The following is a 14,777-nucleotide window of genomic DNA, read 5'->3' as shown; positions in this document are numbered from 1 at the left end:
CATCAAAGAGAGCCTTAGGGAGGCCTTTGATGTAGATGTCAGTCAGGCTGTCAGCGTACTGATAAGGAGACGGGAACAAAGACAACTCACCAATTTAATACTCCATAACACACTAGTCATTTTATAATAATAATAACAATAGAAGGATTCAATAAAATGCTGCGCGGGATTTAGCACCTACGTATTTTTTAGATAGAATTTTGTCTTATAAATACGAAATAATAATTCAAGAACACTCTTAAGTCTAACACGGAGTATATTATGCTGTATTCAAGTTAAGCTAATATTCCCCCTCTTGATTTTCAAGTAAAGTAAGTTCAGCAGTGATCTCTTTGCGCAGCTCATCATGGAATAGATAATCAGTGACCCCTCGTTTCTTTAGTCGCTCCATAGCCTGTGTTGAAACAATCTCACCATTTTCCCCAAACGCAATGAGTTGATAATTCTTGGATCGGAAGATTAGTTGGTTCACCACAGAAGCTTTGGTAGCAGCCGAGACAGGCATAATTGGCCATGGCATCTTAGCCAACTCGACATGCGGTTGATATTGATGATCATTATCAACGAAATCCAAGGGAACAAAGACAACTTCACAACCCATGTCCTTAATTTCAGAGTAATGCTTCATGAGCAGGTGGAGAAGTTTAATGCCGTCTGGTAACACAAGCCAGTCAAGGTATAGCAGCAACTTCTTGCCTTTAATTGCAGATTGAGGCACATTCCATTTTGTCCCATTACGAACTAAACAAGTGCGCCTTTTACGATTACCTCTAAACCAGGAAGCGGGGTTGAGTGACTTTAGAGCGGTGAACCTTTTTTCAAGGATTGTGCTTCTGATGAAGGGATATGCATTGACTCCCAGTTCTTCTACAACCGTTCTTCCTTCCAGCTCCCCAGGTTTGCCATTAGGAGGTAAAATGATCATCCTATCTATGTGCCGTTTCTGGGAAAACACTCGCCACAGCCTACGACAAATCTTGTGTTCATACGGAAATATAAACCAGGATTTAATCTTGTAACCCTTCAAAGCATTAATCAGTTGTTTATGGTACAACTTTGTATCCTCGAAAAGAGGTAGGCATACCAGCACTATCTCCAGTTCCAGCTTGTTTGCTAAGCATTGCTGATGGATCTCGTTAAGTTTTTCGAGGAATCGCATGTTGATGCATAGGTACAACCCAACATACTTGTTGCTCAGCTCTGACACAGTCGAGGACTGACCACCGCCGAATCTATAGAGCGTGTGAGAAGGTTCACATAGCAGAATATCCTTATGAAGGGATAGAGGCTCATCACAGAGAGCAACCCTCTTAATAGCTTCGGGCAAACATTCGTCGTTGTACTTGTATAAAGGATCCAACCTCAACCTCAAGACGATATCTTCTAAATGAATGTCATCTTCATTTCTGTAAAACCACTCAGATCCATAGTTGTGAAAAAGTTGGGGGATCCAACAGCAGTGCAATATCCTTCCGGTGGGATCCACCAGAATGGTGGAAATAGTGTCGAAATTAGAGTGAAGGTTGAAGCCGATGGAAGAGCATATGGACTTACGGGTCGATTTATCAGAGAAAGGTACTGCAAGGCAGGGTACATGAGAAAGGCAACGGACAAAATCAGCCTTATTATTACCACTCGGGACGACCACCATCTCAAAATCGGTGTGAGGTAATTCAGAGTAGGTAGCCATGATTGCGCGCCAATGCTGATCATCACTAGTGATAGGGAGGGAAACACAGCAAATGACAATGTGTTTTCCGCGGGTAGAATCGAGAGCAACAAACTGGCCATTAGAGCGGACCAAGTAAGTGGTTTTACCATTATTAGACAAAAAGGATATGACATCCAACTGTCTGCGTTTCAGTTGGCTTTCGAAAGACGACTCTGACTCCGACTCAACTGTGTTACCTTTGTCAACACACTTACACCGTCTCAGACATTTACGAGGCCTCTTACAATCATAAGACAAAAAGGATATCGACTCCGACTCCCACTTAGCATGTTCCATACATGAGTCATGTTTTGTATTTTCATTGTCAACAAACTTGCACCTTTTTACACGATATAATTTACCAAGGCTGTGATCATCACCCTCCAAATCTAACGGCCTCGAGTTCAACTTTGAGATTGACATTACTCATGTATCTATGTCCTTAACAAAATCAATAGTTATACAATAAAGTAAATACAAATTTTGAAGAAAGACGGTTTTTAAAATTAAATACAACACATTAGGGTTCTACATTAATCTCAAATCGTTCTATCACACGGTCTTATTGTAGTACGACACTACGACCACATAATTTGGTTAGGCCCAAACACAATATAATAACTTGATATTCAATCTTGGGCTTAAAGTGATAACAGTCCATTAGCCCCAAACACATAACTTAATGTTTTATATTGAAATTTTGGTATTTTATATTGGGAAGTTCGTCTTATGCATAAGACCGTTTCATAGGGGATTACTAATTCAAGAATTACCCTTTAAGTGAAATGGTGAAATGAAAAGTTTTTAAAAGTATTTTTTAATAAATACCGAAAGTAAGTTCCCTAGCAATCAGCGAGTCTATTGCTCCATTTTAGTAGGAGTACATTTCTCGCAAGTTTGAGAGACTATGAATTATTGGATTATTGTCTTGTAAATATGAATATGTTCCAAAACTTTACAACTAAAACTTGCAAATTTTACAATAAAATTTGAAAACTTTATTATAAAATTCAAAAGCTAAATCATCAGTTATATTAAAACTTGGGATACAATTTATGAACAAGTCAATTGTCAAAAATGAAAAACATTAATTCTGAAGGCCTAATTTACGGTCGTTTTGAGCACAAACATTATTCTAATTCAAAATGCCCTATCAAGCTTTTGGTTGCGGGGCATACATTGTAACGTTGTAACTAAAGTTACCAAACCTCTTAGGGGGCGTTTGGTTCAAACATTCAGTATGGAATGGAATGGATTCTAACTCCAAGGAGGTATGGAGTTAGAACCCCATACATGTTTAAACTTGTTTGGTTCAATCCGGGTATAGGAATAATAATGTGTTGGGTGGAATGGAGTTGGAAACTTGGGGAGAGATATGGGTATGGGATTCCAAGGGGTTGGAATGGAGTTAGAATCCATCAGGTATCTAACTCCATTCCAAAATGCTCCAACCAAACATTGGAATGGCCCGAATCCATTCCAATCCATTCCAAATGCTCCAACCAAACGCCCCCTTAGTTTCTCTGTCTCAGTCAATAATTTACATTTGCTTATTTTCCCTTTACTAAAGAAAATAAGTGTAAATTATTCACTCGAACAGAGTGAATAATGTACATTGTAATACTCCATAATATAGAGAACAATTTCAGTATCTTTTCACCTTGAATTTGAAATCTGATTGAAAATTGGTCATGCAAGGTGCATGAGATGAGAAGAAATGCAATAAAATCATAACAATATAGTTTATCATGATTCATGACCGTTTCAGTTTTGACAGTACGTAGTACGTAGAGAGTACATGGCAGAGTTAAAAGCACAACTTTAAAGCTAGGGATCATGTATTCCCTTTTGAATTGGGGCTCATCAATTCCATGCACATTTCGTGACATTTGACCATTACATTATTTCGGGCATAACCGACATGCTTATGCGCTCCAATACTCAGAGAAAATCACTGCAACCTCCCCTATACATAAACAATAAATTCCCCCAAAATATCAAGAAAAAGCAAACCGCCAACTCTATATGGGCTCCATTTTTCAATTTTGTTTCAAAATCGAGAGAGACGGTTTCACGATAAATTTATTGATTAATTTTACAATTTATAGTAAAAATAATAATAAATGTAATAAAATGGTATGACTTAGAGTTAAAGATAAGAGTTACAGAATATATTACGATCAACAATAAAAGCGATAGAAAAAATACATAAAAATATATACTGCTTTTTTATTTAAAATCGCGTGAGAATTCACGTTAACCAGGATTGAATGATTGATGATTGATATTTATAATGATTTACCTGTCTAAATTTTATTTTTGACACTAGTAGAATATTAATCATGGATGGAGCTATGGATGGAGCTAAGAACAACCGGGAAACATAAAATAAAAAATTATTTGAAGAAATTGACACTGGTTCGTGTAATAACGTTTTTCAAGTAAACAAAAAAGTACTTCATAGTGTTTCTTTTTTCTTTGGTGAAGGTTTATTATTGTAAAACGGGTCTAAAATAAATTTATCGTAAAATTGCGTTCTATTGCGTTCTATTACATCTAAGGAGTTACTTGTAATTGGTAACCACTAACCACTCAAAGTATCTGTGCTTCGTTTGGTACTTCAAACACTGAGTCGCATTACATTGTCCAATTGGTATCAACAAGAACATACATCCAAAATAAATGGAAGGATGGTGATTCAGCTGGATTAATTAATTAAGCTATATGATCAAGATCACTATGCTACTAATATTAGATTAATAAATAATAATAATATGGACAATAATTAGAACGCCCAAGTTGATCACTAAATTAACCTAATTAATTAATTAATTTAATTAGCCAAACCTTGACCAAGTCCCTCAGGCTTAATATCTTCTTGATCAACATCAACGTTACAAGCAGGGTTGTTCATCATCACTTCTTCTTGCATTAATCCGAATCCTAGCTCCGCTAAAAACGGGTCATCCTCAAAACCTGACCCGTAAACAGCCGAGGACGATCCCGAGGCACTTGACACTTCTTCATGAGGGCACACAATCACATTCTCAGCACTTGAACTAGCTTGGCCCTGGAGAAATGGGTACCGGGTGGTCGGGTTAGGGATACCAACCGGATCATGAGCAATACCATGGTCACCATCATCATAAGCTAAGGTAGTAAAATTAGGCAACAATGACATGGAAAAAGTATTAGTTGTGCAATGGGCAAATAGATCAGAAAAGCTTGGATTCGGGACGTAAATGTCTTGATTATTATGAACATGATTAGTAATATGATCATAACTATTAAGATTAGATGTAATTGAGAGTGAAGGTGAAGGTAGTGTAGGAGTTGAAGAAGATGTAGGAAGTTGGAAAATGGGATTAACTACATTGTTGTTAGTGAAAGTGAAATGGGTCTTAATTGTAGGATTAAGTTTTTTGTTGTTATTATTGCTTGTTTCAGCAAACAGCTTCTTCTTCAGCTTTGTGTTCCAGTGATTCTTTACGTCGTTGTCCGTTCTTCCTGGTAAATTCGAAGCTATGATAGACCACCTATATCAAAAATAAAGTCCTATAAATCATTAACCAACCCATCATCACTCTCATATTATCAACAAAAACCATAAGAGAGAATTTTCACTAAAAGTTGTCCTAAAGTAAAATTATGGGAGTAATGTTTTTTTCGAAATTCCATGGAACATAACGACAATTATTGTCCACAAATCGAAAAATTCAATAGAAACAAACTTTATTATCGGACGCTTAGTACAACAAAAAAAACGGTTTTACCAACATGAACCGTCATGTTTAACACCACAATGAGACCGCCTGTCCATCTTATAAGAACAAAAACATTATACTCCATAAGAGAGAATTTCCACAAAAAGTTGTCCTAAAGTAACATTATGGGAGTAATGTTTTTTTTGAAAATCCATGGAACATTGCGACAATTATCGTCCAAAAATTAATTAACAGCCAATTGTTGGTAAAAAAAAAAATCGGTTTTGCCAACGTGAACCGTCATGTTTAACATCACAATGAGACCGTACAAGAACAAGGGTCATATAGAAGGGAAGTATTATTCCATAAAAGACTTCAACTAGGAAATAAAATATGGAATAAAAAATTAGTGTAGACAAAAGAAGAGAAAAATAATACGGAATACATAGAAAAAGGAAGACGGAAAGAGACATGCCTGCTACCCATTTTATAGTACATGGAAATGATAGTGTTATCTTCAGCTTCAGAGAAATCTCCATGTTTAATGTCTGGCCTTAGATAATTTAGCCACCTTAAACGACAACTTTTTCCACACCTTCTTAGACCTTTAATTGAGACGTCAATAAAACAGTCACCAAAGAAATTAGTCAATTTTAATTCAAATTAAGGAAAATTAAAAGATTCTTTGACGAAAAAGGTAGGAAATTTAACCATAAAAGTTCCTTAAAAAAGGCATAAAAATGAAAAAGAAAAGTTTTTTACTTTTATGGGCTTTGAATTTATGCTGATATTAGGGAGAAAAATGGGTTTAAGTTGCATAAACAGGTAATTTAATTATTCAACTATGTTGTATAATTAATTTTGTAAATGTATGAAGAATTTTGAGTGTAAACTCGTTCAAGAAAAGAATAAATTAAAGTGGTTTTGACTTGTTTGTAAACAGTAAAATGGGAATTTGCAACTTATTTCGAGTGAAATTTTGACCAAAGATCAAAACTTTATAGTAAAATTGACAAAATTGAAAAATTGGAAAAATTATGTGACAAATTGATCAAATCCTACATGGGTATGTAATATCTATAAGAAAAACCAAGTACAAGGGATTTTTGCACCTTAATTCGACACAATACAGGAATTAGGTAGGCTAATTAAACAAAGATCAAAACTTTACAATAACATTAAAATAGACAAAATAGTAGGTTTTGTTTAACACCGTCTTAAGTTAAGACCTCTCACAAGCCTTCTTTTATTATAGCATATTTAAATCGATTGTGAGCCTCATCTTAACTTAGGACGGTCTTGACTAAGAATTCGCGAAACAAGATAAATGTGGGAATTTTGTACCTGCTCTTTGAGGAAGAGAAATCCAGTTACCACCAGTACCATTATTTCGAAGGTAATTCTTCAAAGTTTCATCTTCTTCAGGTGACCAAGGTCCTCTCTTTACATTTGTTTTGTCACAACAAGGTGCTCTACCCATGATTTTTTGTTTTATGTTTTTTGGTTTACTAATGACCAAAACAAGCAAAAAAACAGAGTTAAAAACAAAGAATAAACAGGGTAAATAGAGTAAAAATAATAGAGAAGTAACAGAGAGTTTTGTTGTTGATTTATTTGTAGGAGAGTTGAGAAAAAGAGAGAAGTGTACAAACAATAATGTCAGAAGTTGTAAGTTGTCATATATGGCTACAACAAGAGCTCTCTTGAGCCTCCCTTTGACTTCAACTGACTTTTTTTTGGTTTTTTATTCAATGTTTTTGACTTATTTGATATATGCTTCTTTTTTTCTTTTCAAGGTTTTTGACATTTAAAAAAGAAAGAATAATAAATTGAAATCACATGTTTTGTTTATTGCCATTTAGTAATCTCCCAATAGTTCATAGAAAGTGTAATTTTAGATGTGTTTTTTTCGGCTGATCGAAAAAAGCTAAACTTAGCTGAACTAAACTTAACTTAACTGGAATGAACTGAAGGTCAGGTGAATTGAACTGAAATAAGAGTTAATTTGTGAAAAGCTGAACTAAACTGAACTAAATGAAGCTGAATTGAACTAAACTTAATTAAATAAAGCTGAACTTAACTGAATAGACCAGAAATTAAGTACAGAAAACAAGGTCTAACTGAGTAATAGTGACTACCTCGAAAAAAATGGTACTAAATATTAAAATTGTTTTATTAATAAAATTATGAATATTTGTGCTTGTCTTAGGATAAATTGTTGTGGAAGAGATATTTTCGGTAAGGAAAATAAAAGGGCGTCACCCTCGCACATGGGGTGAGTGGGGATCCTTCAATTAAGAATGATTGTGAGAGGGTGGCACCCAATTTGGGTGACACTCGGTGACGCCCTATCACTATCCTTTTGGGTAAACACCAAATTCATTTTTCCTTAAATTGTTGTTCCCACATATTATAGTCTTGGTAAAATTAAAGTATTACCTAGTCAAAGATGGTTAAAAGGGGATATGAATAATGGAGTTGCTTATGCATGTTATTATGTGGCCAGTACGTAGTGTGTCATGAGGGGCAGTTTTGCATGTTAGCTAATTTACGACGTAGATAAACTTAATATGTATGGACCAAAACCGTATTTGAATTTGAAGTGATTAGGAAACGAACTACTAATACAATAAAAATAATATACAGTATTTAATTGAGAATTTTAATTTTTCAATGTCTATGGTAGGCAATTACCTTTATTAGCTGCCCTTAATAATTTCACAACTGTTTTGATATGAATATGAATTACTCAGTACTACTCCCTCCATTCAACTCCACTTTGCAACTTTCTCTTTTACGCACTATTTACAAATGGACATTCAACTTCAATTTTCTCTCGATACATAAATGAAAATATATCTATATGGGATCTTATTTGATTCGTCTTTAAGAGTACATTAAAAATATCTAACTTTTATAATTTTTGCAAATACGCAGCTAATGATATTTATAGCGTAAAAGTTGCGTTGGCAAACGTGATAAAGCAAACTTGCAAAGTGGAGTTGAATGGAGGGAGTAGCTATCTAGTGATTCACAAAGTAAAAAATGCAAGATGAAATTACATTCATAGCACTGATAGCAGCATAGGTAAAGGTTACAACTTAAGTCACCTACTATAGCAGTATAGTTTAATTCGTTTTAGTTTCAGTAGCGAATACATATACGGTATATGAATATTTTCTTTTTTCATAGCGTTCTGGAACTTTGGGAAATTGAATATGATTAACTTGATTGATAAAGTTCCTGCATTATTGTTTGGATAGAATTTCATCATCAATACATTTTTGTTTATTTATTTAATACTCCGTATTGTTTTGAATAAATAGCTTGGTTATAGGGAATGGATTAAATTCATCCTCAGTACAATAGCGTCGAATTTTTTAGGAAATAAACGAAAAGCCAAAAGACCTAAACACAACATAGCAGAGAGCGTTAGTGATGGAGCGAGAGGATAGAAAGTGGTGTCCCGATCACAAAAAGAAAAAAGTTTCAAATACAAAGTTTCGTTTTTTTAAAATAGTATATTACGGAATGCTAGCTCTACCGGTGTCTTCTTGTCATGATACGTAATACTCCTGTAGAACCTAGCATTCAAAGCTAGAGGGGTTAAAGCATAATCATAAATTTAACCCATCATATTATATAGTTCAACACACATCATACTAACAACAAATTTATGTTTATTGTGTTGAACTATATATTATTCTATTTCATACTCTTAACATGTGAAGATTGAAAAAATTAAGAATGTATATACTCGTTGTTACCTTTTTCCGTTTCTTAGTCTTGTTATTTCTTAGTGAAGTTATAAAGGAATTGAAAACATAAAATTAGAAATGGTTAAAAGTACACTAATAGGGAAAGTTAAGCATGCATACGTCAAAGGATTCCCATGCACGCATCAGGACATTAATGGCGAAGGGCATCAACGCCGATTTAACCAAATAGAGAAGAATAAATAGAAAGAATAGTCACTAAATTGGGTAAACCTATTAAATAGCTGCCTTAACATTTAATTTGACACCCTAATAATTTCCTCACGTAAATCATCTTCCATTCCTTACCAAAATATATATCCTATTCTTAAATTTTTGCGTTGCTCTTGTGACAATTACATTCTATTAGTCCATAACGTACACCTCAACACCTCACACTTGTGATTCAACCAATTTTATAAATAGGCTACTTTCAGTCTTCAGTTTCTATCATCGCCAAATCATAATTTTGGCAGTACGTAAATGGTGCTTAACGTTGTAACTTACAATAGAGGGGTGGAAATTAAAACACCATCACCCTCTAAAAAATGATGGTTTAGATGGATTTATATTCTCGTTGTAAAGTTTACAAGTTACAACACTTGTAAACAACAATTAGTATAATTTTTTATTTGAAAAAAAAGAGCAATTTATTAATAAAACGTCATACAACACTTATAAAAAAATAAGTATAATCAAAAACCAATCTAATAAAACCTAAGAAAAATAATTTAGAGAGTTGTCTTAGGTATATTATTGTATTAGCTCAATGGTGCAAAAGAAGACCGTAAATTTGAATGTTAATAAGTTCAAATTTCCACACAATGATACTAAGGAGTATATTATTAATTTATTATCGTACTAGTTTAGATCCCGCGTGAAGAGTCTATTGATCCAAAATACTCAAGAGGGGGGGGGGGGTGAATTGAGGATTTAAAACTTTTTAAAGCTTTTTCGATTGTGCGTATGTAATTGATTATTTAAAGTTTATTGGTTAAAATTTAACTAATCAACTAACGATTGTAAGCAAAATAAACGAAAGAACGAAACAAGAAGAGACACACGGATTTTTGAAGTGGTTCAGTTTCACAAGTCGAAACCTACGTCCACTATTCTCGATTAATAAATTTAGTACCTTTCTACGGATTACAAATTTACTAACCCAACTCGTACAACTAACTCTAGCTGTAACACAATGAGTACCGTTAAATACTCGAGTGACTAACTTACGCTAATAAGAAAGCACTAATGATTCTAACAAAGGTTCACGTTAATGAACAAGTTAAGAATTCAACTAAGCACTATTATCTTATAACGATAAATGAAGAACGAGTATGCGAGTTTTGTGACACACGACCTTTCAAAATTGCAAATCGGATTTTCTGCTTAAAACACACGGTTTGCTCTTTAAAGATGAAAATAATTTTTATGCTTAAGGTCTCTATTTTAGATGTTGTAAATAGCAAAGTATTTATAGAGAAGGAAGGAGTAAGCTACACGGTTTCTGCACAAACCCTAATAGCCGAAATAATAAGACATAATTACAAATTATATCTTCTTATTATCTCTTTCCTAAAAGCCCTAAAAGATAATAAAGAATATTCTAAAAGATAGAATATAATCTTTCCAAATATTATCTTTACTATAAATTCTAAGATTATGATAAGATTTCCTAAATCAAGAATATCTTTTACCATAAACAAATATATTAAGTAAGATATATAAGATATGTAAAGATCTTATTATAGAATAAAATCTTTACCTAATATCTCTTAGGCAACACGAGATATCACGGCCCATAGGCTCGTGAATCGTGCAAACCCTAATCTTAATATATAATTAGAATTTAGGTTTTAGGAGAGGCTATATGGAAACCCTAATTAGTAGTAAAGTCCAACTCATAAGTTGATCCATCATAACCACCAATTAACGCTTACCATAAAACCGGACTCCTCACTAAACCGGGCTTTATTAAATAAATACTTACATTAAAACATTTAAAGTAAACTTTAAACAATTGTAAAACAATTTTCGAAACATTTATAAGTCGTGTATAAAAACTCAACATTTCAATGTTATAGTAGAAGAGCTATAACATTGAGCTCTTTTACTAGTAATGTTATGTTTTGCAAAGCTATAACTTTACTAATCAAGAAACTCATTCTTGATTACCATTATGAGATAATCACCTATACTATTCTAATCTTCAAGGAGATCTTTGAGTATAGGCTACGTCATCATCCAAGCTTGATTAATCTTTAGACGAACTTCGTCTTCACATAATTCTTGAATGAATCTTGAATTGTTTGATCTTGAACGAAGGCTTGAACTTCTTATACAATTGTCACAATCTTCTTTGTTGCTCGTAATAGGTTAGTTCTAAGATACTTAACAAACGATTACACACAACAAGTATATAAAATGTAAAATACCTTGACATCATCAAAACATAAACATATTAGCTATATGGTCCAACAAATTCCCCCTTTTTGATGATGGCAAGTCTCCTAAAATTGTGACTAATTAAAAAGTTCCCCTTCAATATAATACCGTTATCTTGATAATAAAGATTAACGCAAGATCAAGACAATTTTTCAAAACCGAAACTTTAAGGACTTTAAGAGACAATTGGTTTTGACAAGGAGCAAGCTTAGGTAGATGCTTTCTATAGACGTTCTTTCCCCCTCTTGACATCATCGAAAAGTTAAGAACAAATCAAAAATGACTAGAATAATATAAGACGAGACAAGAGATAAAAACGCCATAAGAAATAATAATAACATGCAAGACTAGAAGCATCCAAAAGATAATTAGCATACAAACTAAGAATTAAACATGTTTAAAGCCAAAGTGGGCCGAATGATCACATGTCTAATAGAACACTTGGGCCATAAACAAGTGCATTGCCAAAATGGGCCGAATAAGAGTTTGTTTAACACACCATTAAGAAAAAATAAAAAGAAAAGCTAATTAAGGTGAGGGCTAATGAGGGTAGGACGAGAGGAAATCAAATGTTGCGGGTCTTATACGGGTTCACGTAGTCGGGTCTAGTGCGGTGCTCCAAAGCATCCAGACGGTCAAACGAGCTCCGAACCAACTGCGAAAGAGTACCAATGCTCCTTTCAAAATTAAGCACTTTCAAAGAAAGAGCCTTTGTGGCCTCCAACGTGAGAGCTTGATCACCCGCCATCGCTTTCCCGTGCATCACCAAAGCACCACCCTGACTTGTAAGGAAAGTGAGACGGTCACCGAGTGGGAACACTTCCCCACGAATAGCCTTCAACTCCCTCTCAAAACCCGCTAACCTTTTGTCTACGTCCTCCATCCACGAGTACACCCGACTAGCATCCAAACCCGAGTCTAAAGACCGAGATGGTCCAACCCGTGGCAATGCCGTAGCCAAATTAGTCGAATGTTCCTCGAATTTCTCCATTAAACCACTCATAAACCCTTCCAACTTCGACTCCATAGCTCCTAAATCCGAATCCACCGGGGCTTTCTCAACATCCTTTGCAAGTTGCAACTCGGGTCCATCAACAACAAGACCCATTAGCTTGATCAACTTGTCACACATACAATCCCGAGCACTAACACCCAGAATCGCCAGGCCCTACCACTCGCTTAATTTCCAACAAACGAGATATCCACATACCATACGGCAAATCGATTGTGGTGCTCAACTTGTCCTTAGTGACCGTAAGACTAGTCTGAATGATACGATGCAAGACAACACTACCCAAATTCACCTTCTGACCTTCCAACCAAGAATAAACCATTATCGCTTCATAACTCGACACCTTATCACGGCCACCTCTCCTCGGCACCACTGTGTTCCATAAAAAGTTCAAGAGGAACTTGATCTTAGCCGAGAGAGGACGAACCACGATATTGACACCCTCCGTCATCTCCTCAAAATACTTCTTCACTAACAACTCCTTTTCACTCACAACATTAGACCACTCAAGACTCGGATTTAACTCGATTCCTTCATCGGGAACCGAAAAAGCAGAGCAAAAATCCGAAACAGAGACAGTAACATCGACTCCATTAACAACCGCATGCAAGACACCTTTCTTGATTGAGACACTAGCAAAGAATTGTACCACCTCAACTGGGTAAATAGGACCCCAAAACTGACTAATGTGACTCCACCCTTGAAAATCAAGAAAATTAACAAAGAAAGCAAGAACGGGTACACTAACCAACCAAGATTTCGGATAGTACCTACCACCATGAATGGAAAATACCTCAAAACTCGATTAACTAAGATGCTTTCATCATGAGTAAGCCGAACACGATTTAAAACTTCCTTGGTCGCGGCTTTTGAAGCATCCCTAAGCAGAGTACGAGCAACACCATTCCGAACTATCACCTCGGGTTCCTCCACAACTTCACTATCATCAACAACTACTTTATTTTTACCCTTGAAAAGACGGCGTCTTTTGCCTTCGGACACCGATTCGTCCCGAATACGAAACAGGGGCGAGTTTGAATTTGGTTGAGGTGAAGGATGATTCATGGAATGAGGATCATGTGGTGGTAAAGGTGATGTTTGGTTAGGAAAGGGGCGGTTTTGGTGGTGACGGGTTGAGGATCGGGTATTTTTTGCATGAGATGGATGCATGATGATGGTGATTTGTTGAAAAAGGGGGTGATGGTGATGGTTTGAGTAAAGGAGAAGAGGTGTAATGATGGTAAAAATTTGGAAGAAAGAAAAGTAGGCAAGTGGGGATGGGTGGACGGGTAACACGCAAGGGTAGATATAGGTGTAGGCTTAGGGTTAACAAGTGGAGGTGAATTATGGTAAGTGTCTTTAATTAGGAATAGGTAAAGTGATAAGTATGGGAATTTATGGTGATAAGTCAAGAATTAGGAAATTGATTTGATGTAGGAAATATGAGCCGTGTATTTGTGAGCTTATTTGAATGATTTTTATGATTTGGAAAGATAAATATATGGTGTGTTTTGTTTATTGTGATAAGAATAAGTTTGTATATCAATTAAATTCTAAATAGCAAATAGAATCTTATGATAAAAATATTTCTATAAACGAAATTATTCATGCAACGCAATATACGGACACAGTCATACAATCTTAACTTAACTAGTCACTCATAAAAAGATTGAACAAATATAGAAGCTTAGATACCACTGATTAAACCAATTTCCAACCGTAAAGTCTCAATTCGTTCTCTAGCTAATGATTTTGTCAAAATATCTGCCCATTGTTTTTCAGTACTACAAAATTCAAGTTTTATATTCCCCTTCTCAACATGGTCTCGAATAAAATGGTGTCTTATTTCAATATGTTTGGTACGTGAATGTTGTGCGGGGTTTTTGGAAATTATTATCGCACTAGTATTATCACATAAAATAGGAATACATCCTACGTCAACACCATAATCACGTAATTGTTGCTTAAGCCATAAAAGTTGAGTACATACCAGTCTTGCGGCAATATATTCGGCCAGCAGATTGAGAGCAACCGAATTTTGTTTCTTGAACCCCACGTGATGATACATGGTCCGACAAAAGTGGCGACACCCGACGATTTTTTTCGTCTAGAGAACAACCTGCGTAGTCGGCATCGAATAACCGACTAGATCG

General features: G+C 35.1%; 2 protein-coding genes across 2 annotated transcripts; both read right to left on the bottom strand.

The window, feature by feature from the left end:
* Positions 1–280: 280 nt before the first annotated feature.
* Positions 281–2,134, bottom strand: LOC141614474 (putative nucleoredoxin 1). Its single transcript, XM_074433219.1, has one exon. It carries the CDS (start codon positions 2,132–2,134, stop codon positions 281–283), a length of 1,854 nt encoding a protein of 617 aa, XP_074289320.1.
* A 2,065-nt stretch (positions 2,135–4,199) lies between these two features.
* On the bottom strand, positions 4,200–7,064 carry LOC141612152 (uncharacterized). The gene is made up of 3 exons (XM_074430871.1): positions 6,760–7,064; positions 5,891–6,020; positions 4,200–5,247 (listed from the first exon to the last, which is right to left on the bottom strand). Exons 1-3 carry the CDS (start codon positions 6,893–6,895, stop codon positions 4,545–4,547), a joined length of 969 nt encoding a protein of 322 aa, XP_074286972.1. The 5' UTR covers positions 6,896–7,064; the 3' UTR covers positions 4,200–4,544.
* Positions 7,065–14,777: the final 7,713 nt, after the last annotated feature.

This window comes from Silene latifolia, chromosome 11 (genome assembly GCF_048544455.1).
Source record: "Silene latifolia isolate original U9 population chromosome 11, ASM4854445v1, whole genome shotgun sequence".
NCBI lineage: Eukaryota > Viridiplantae > Streptophyta > Magnoliopsida > Caryophyllales > Caryophyllaceae > Silene > Silene latifolia.
Note: the sequence above shows the minus strand (reverse complement) of the source record. Positions and strands in the feature narration are given on the sequence as shown.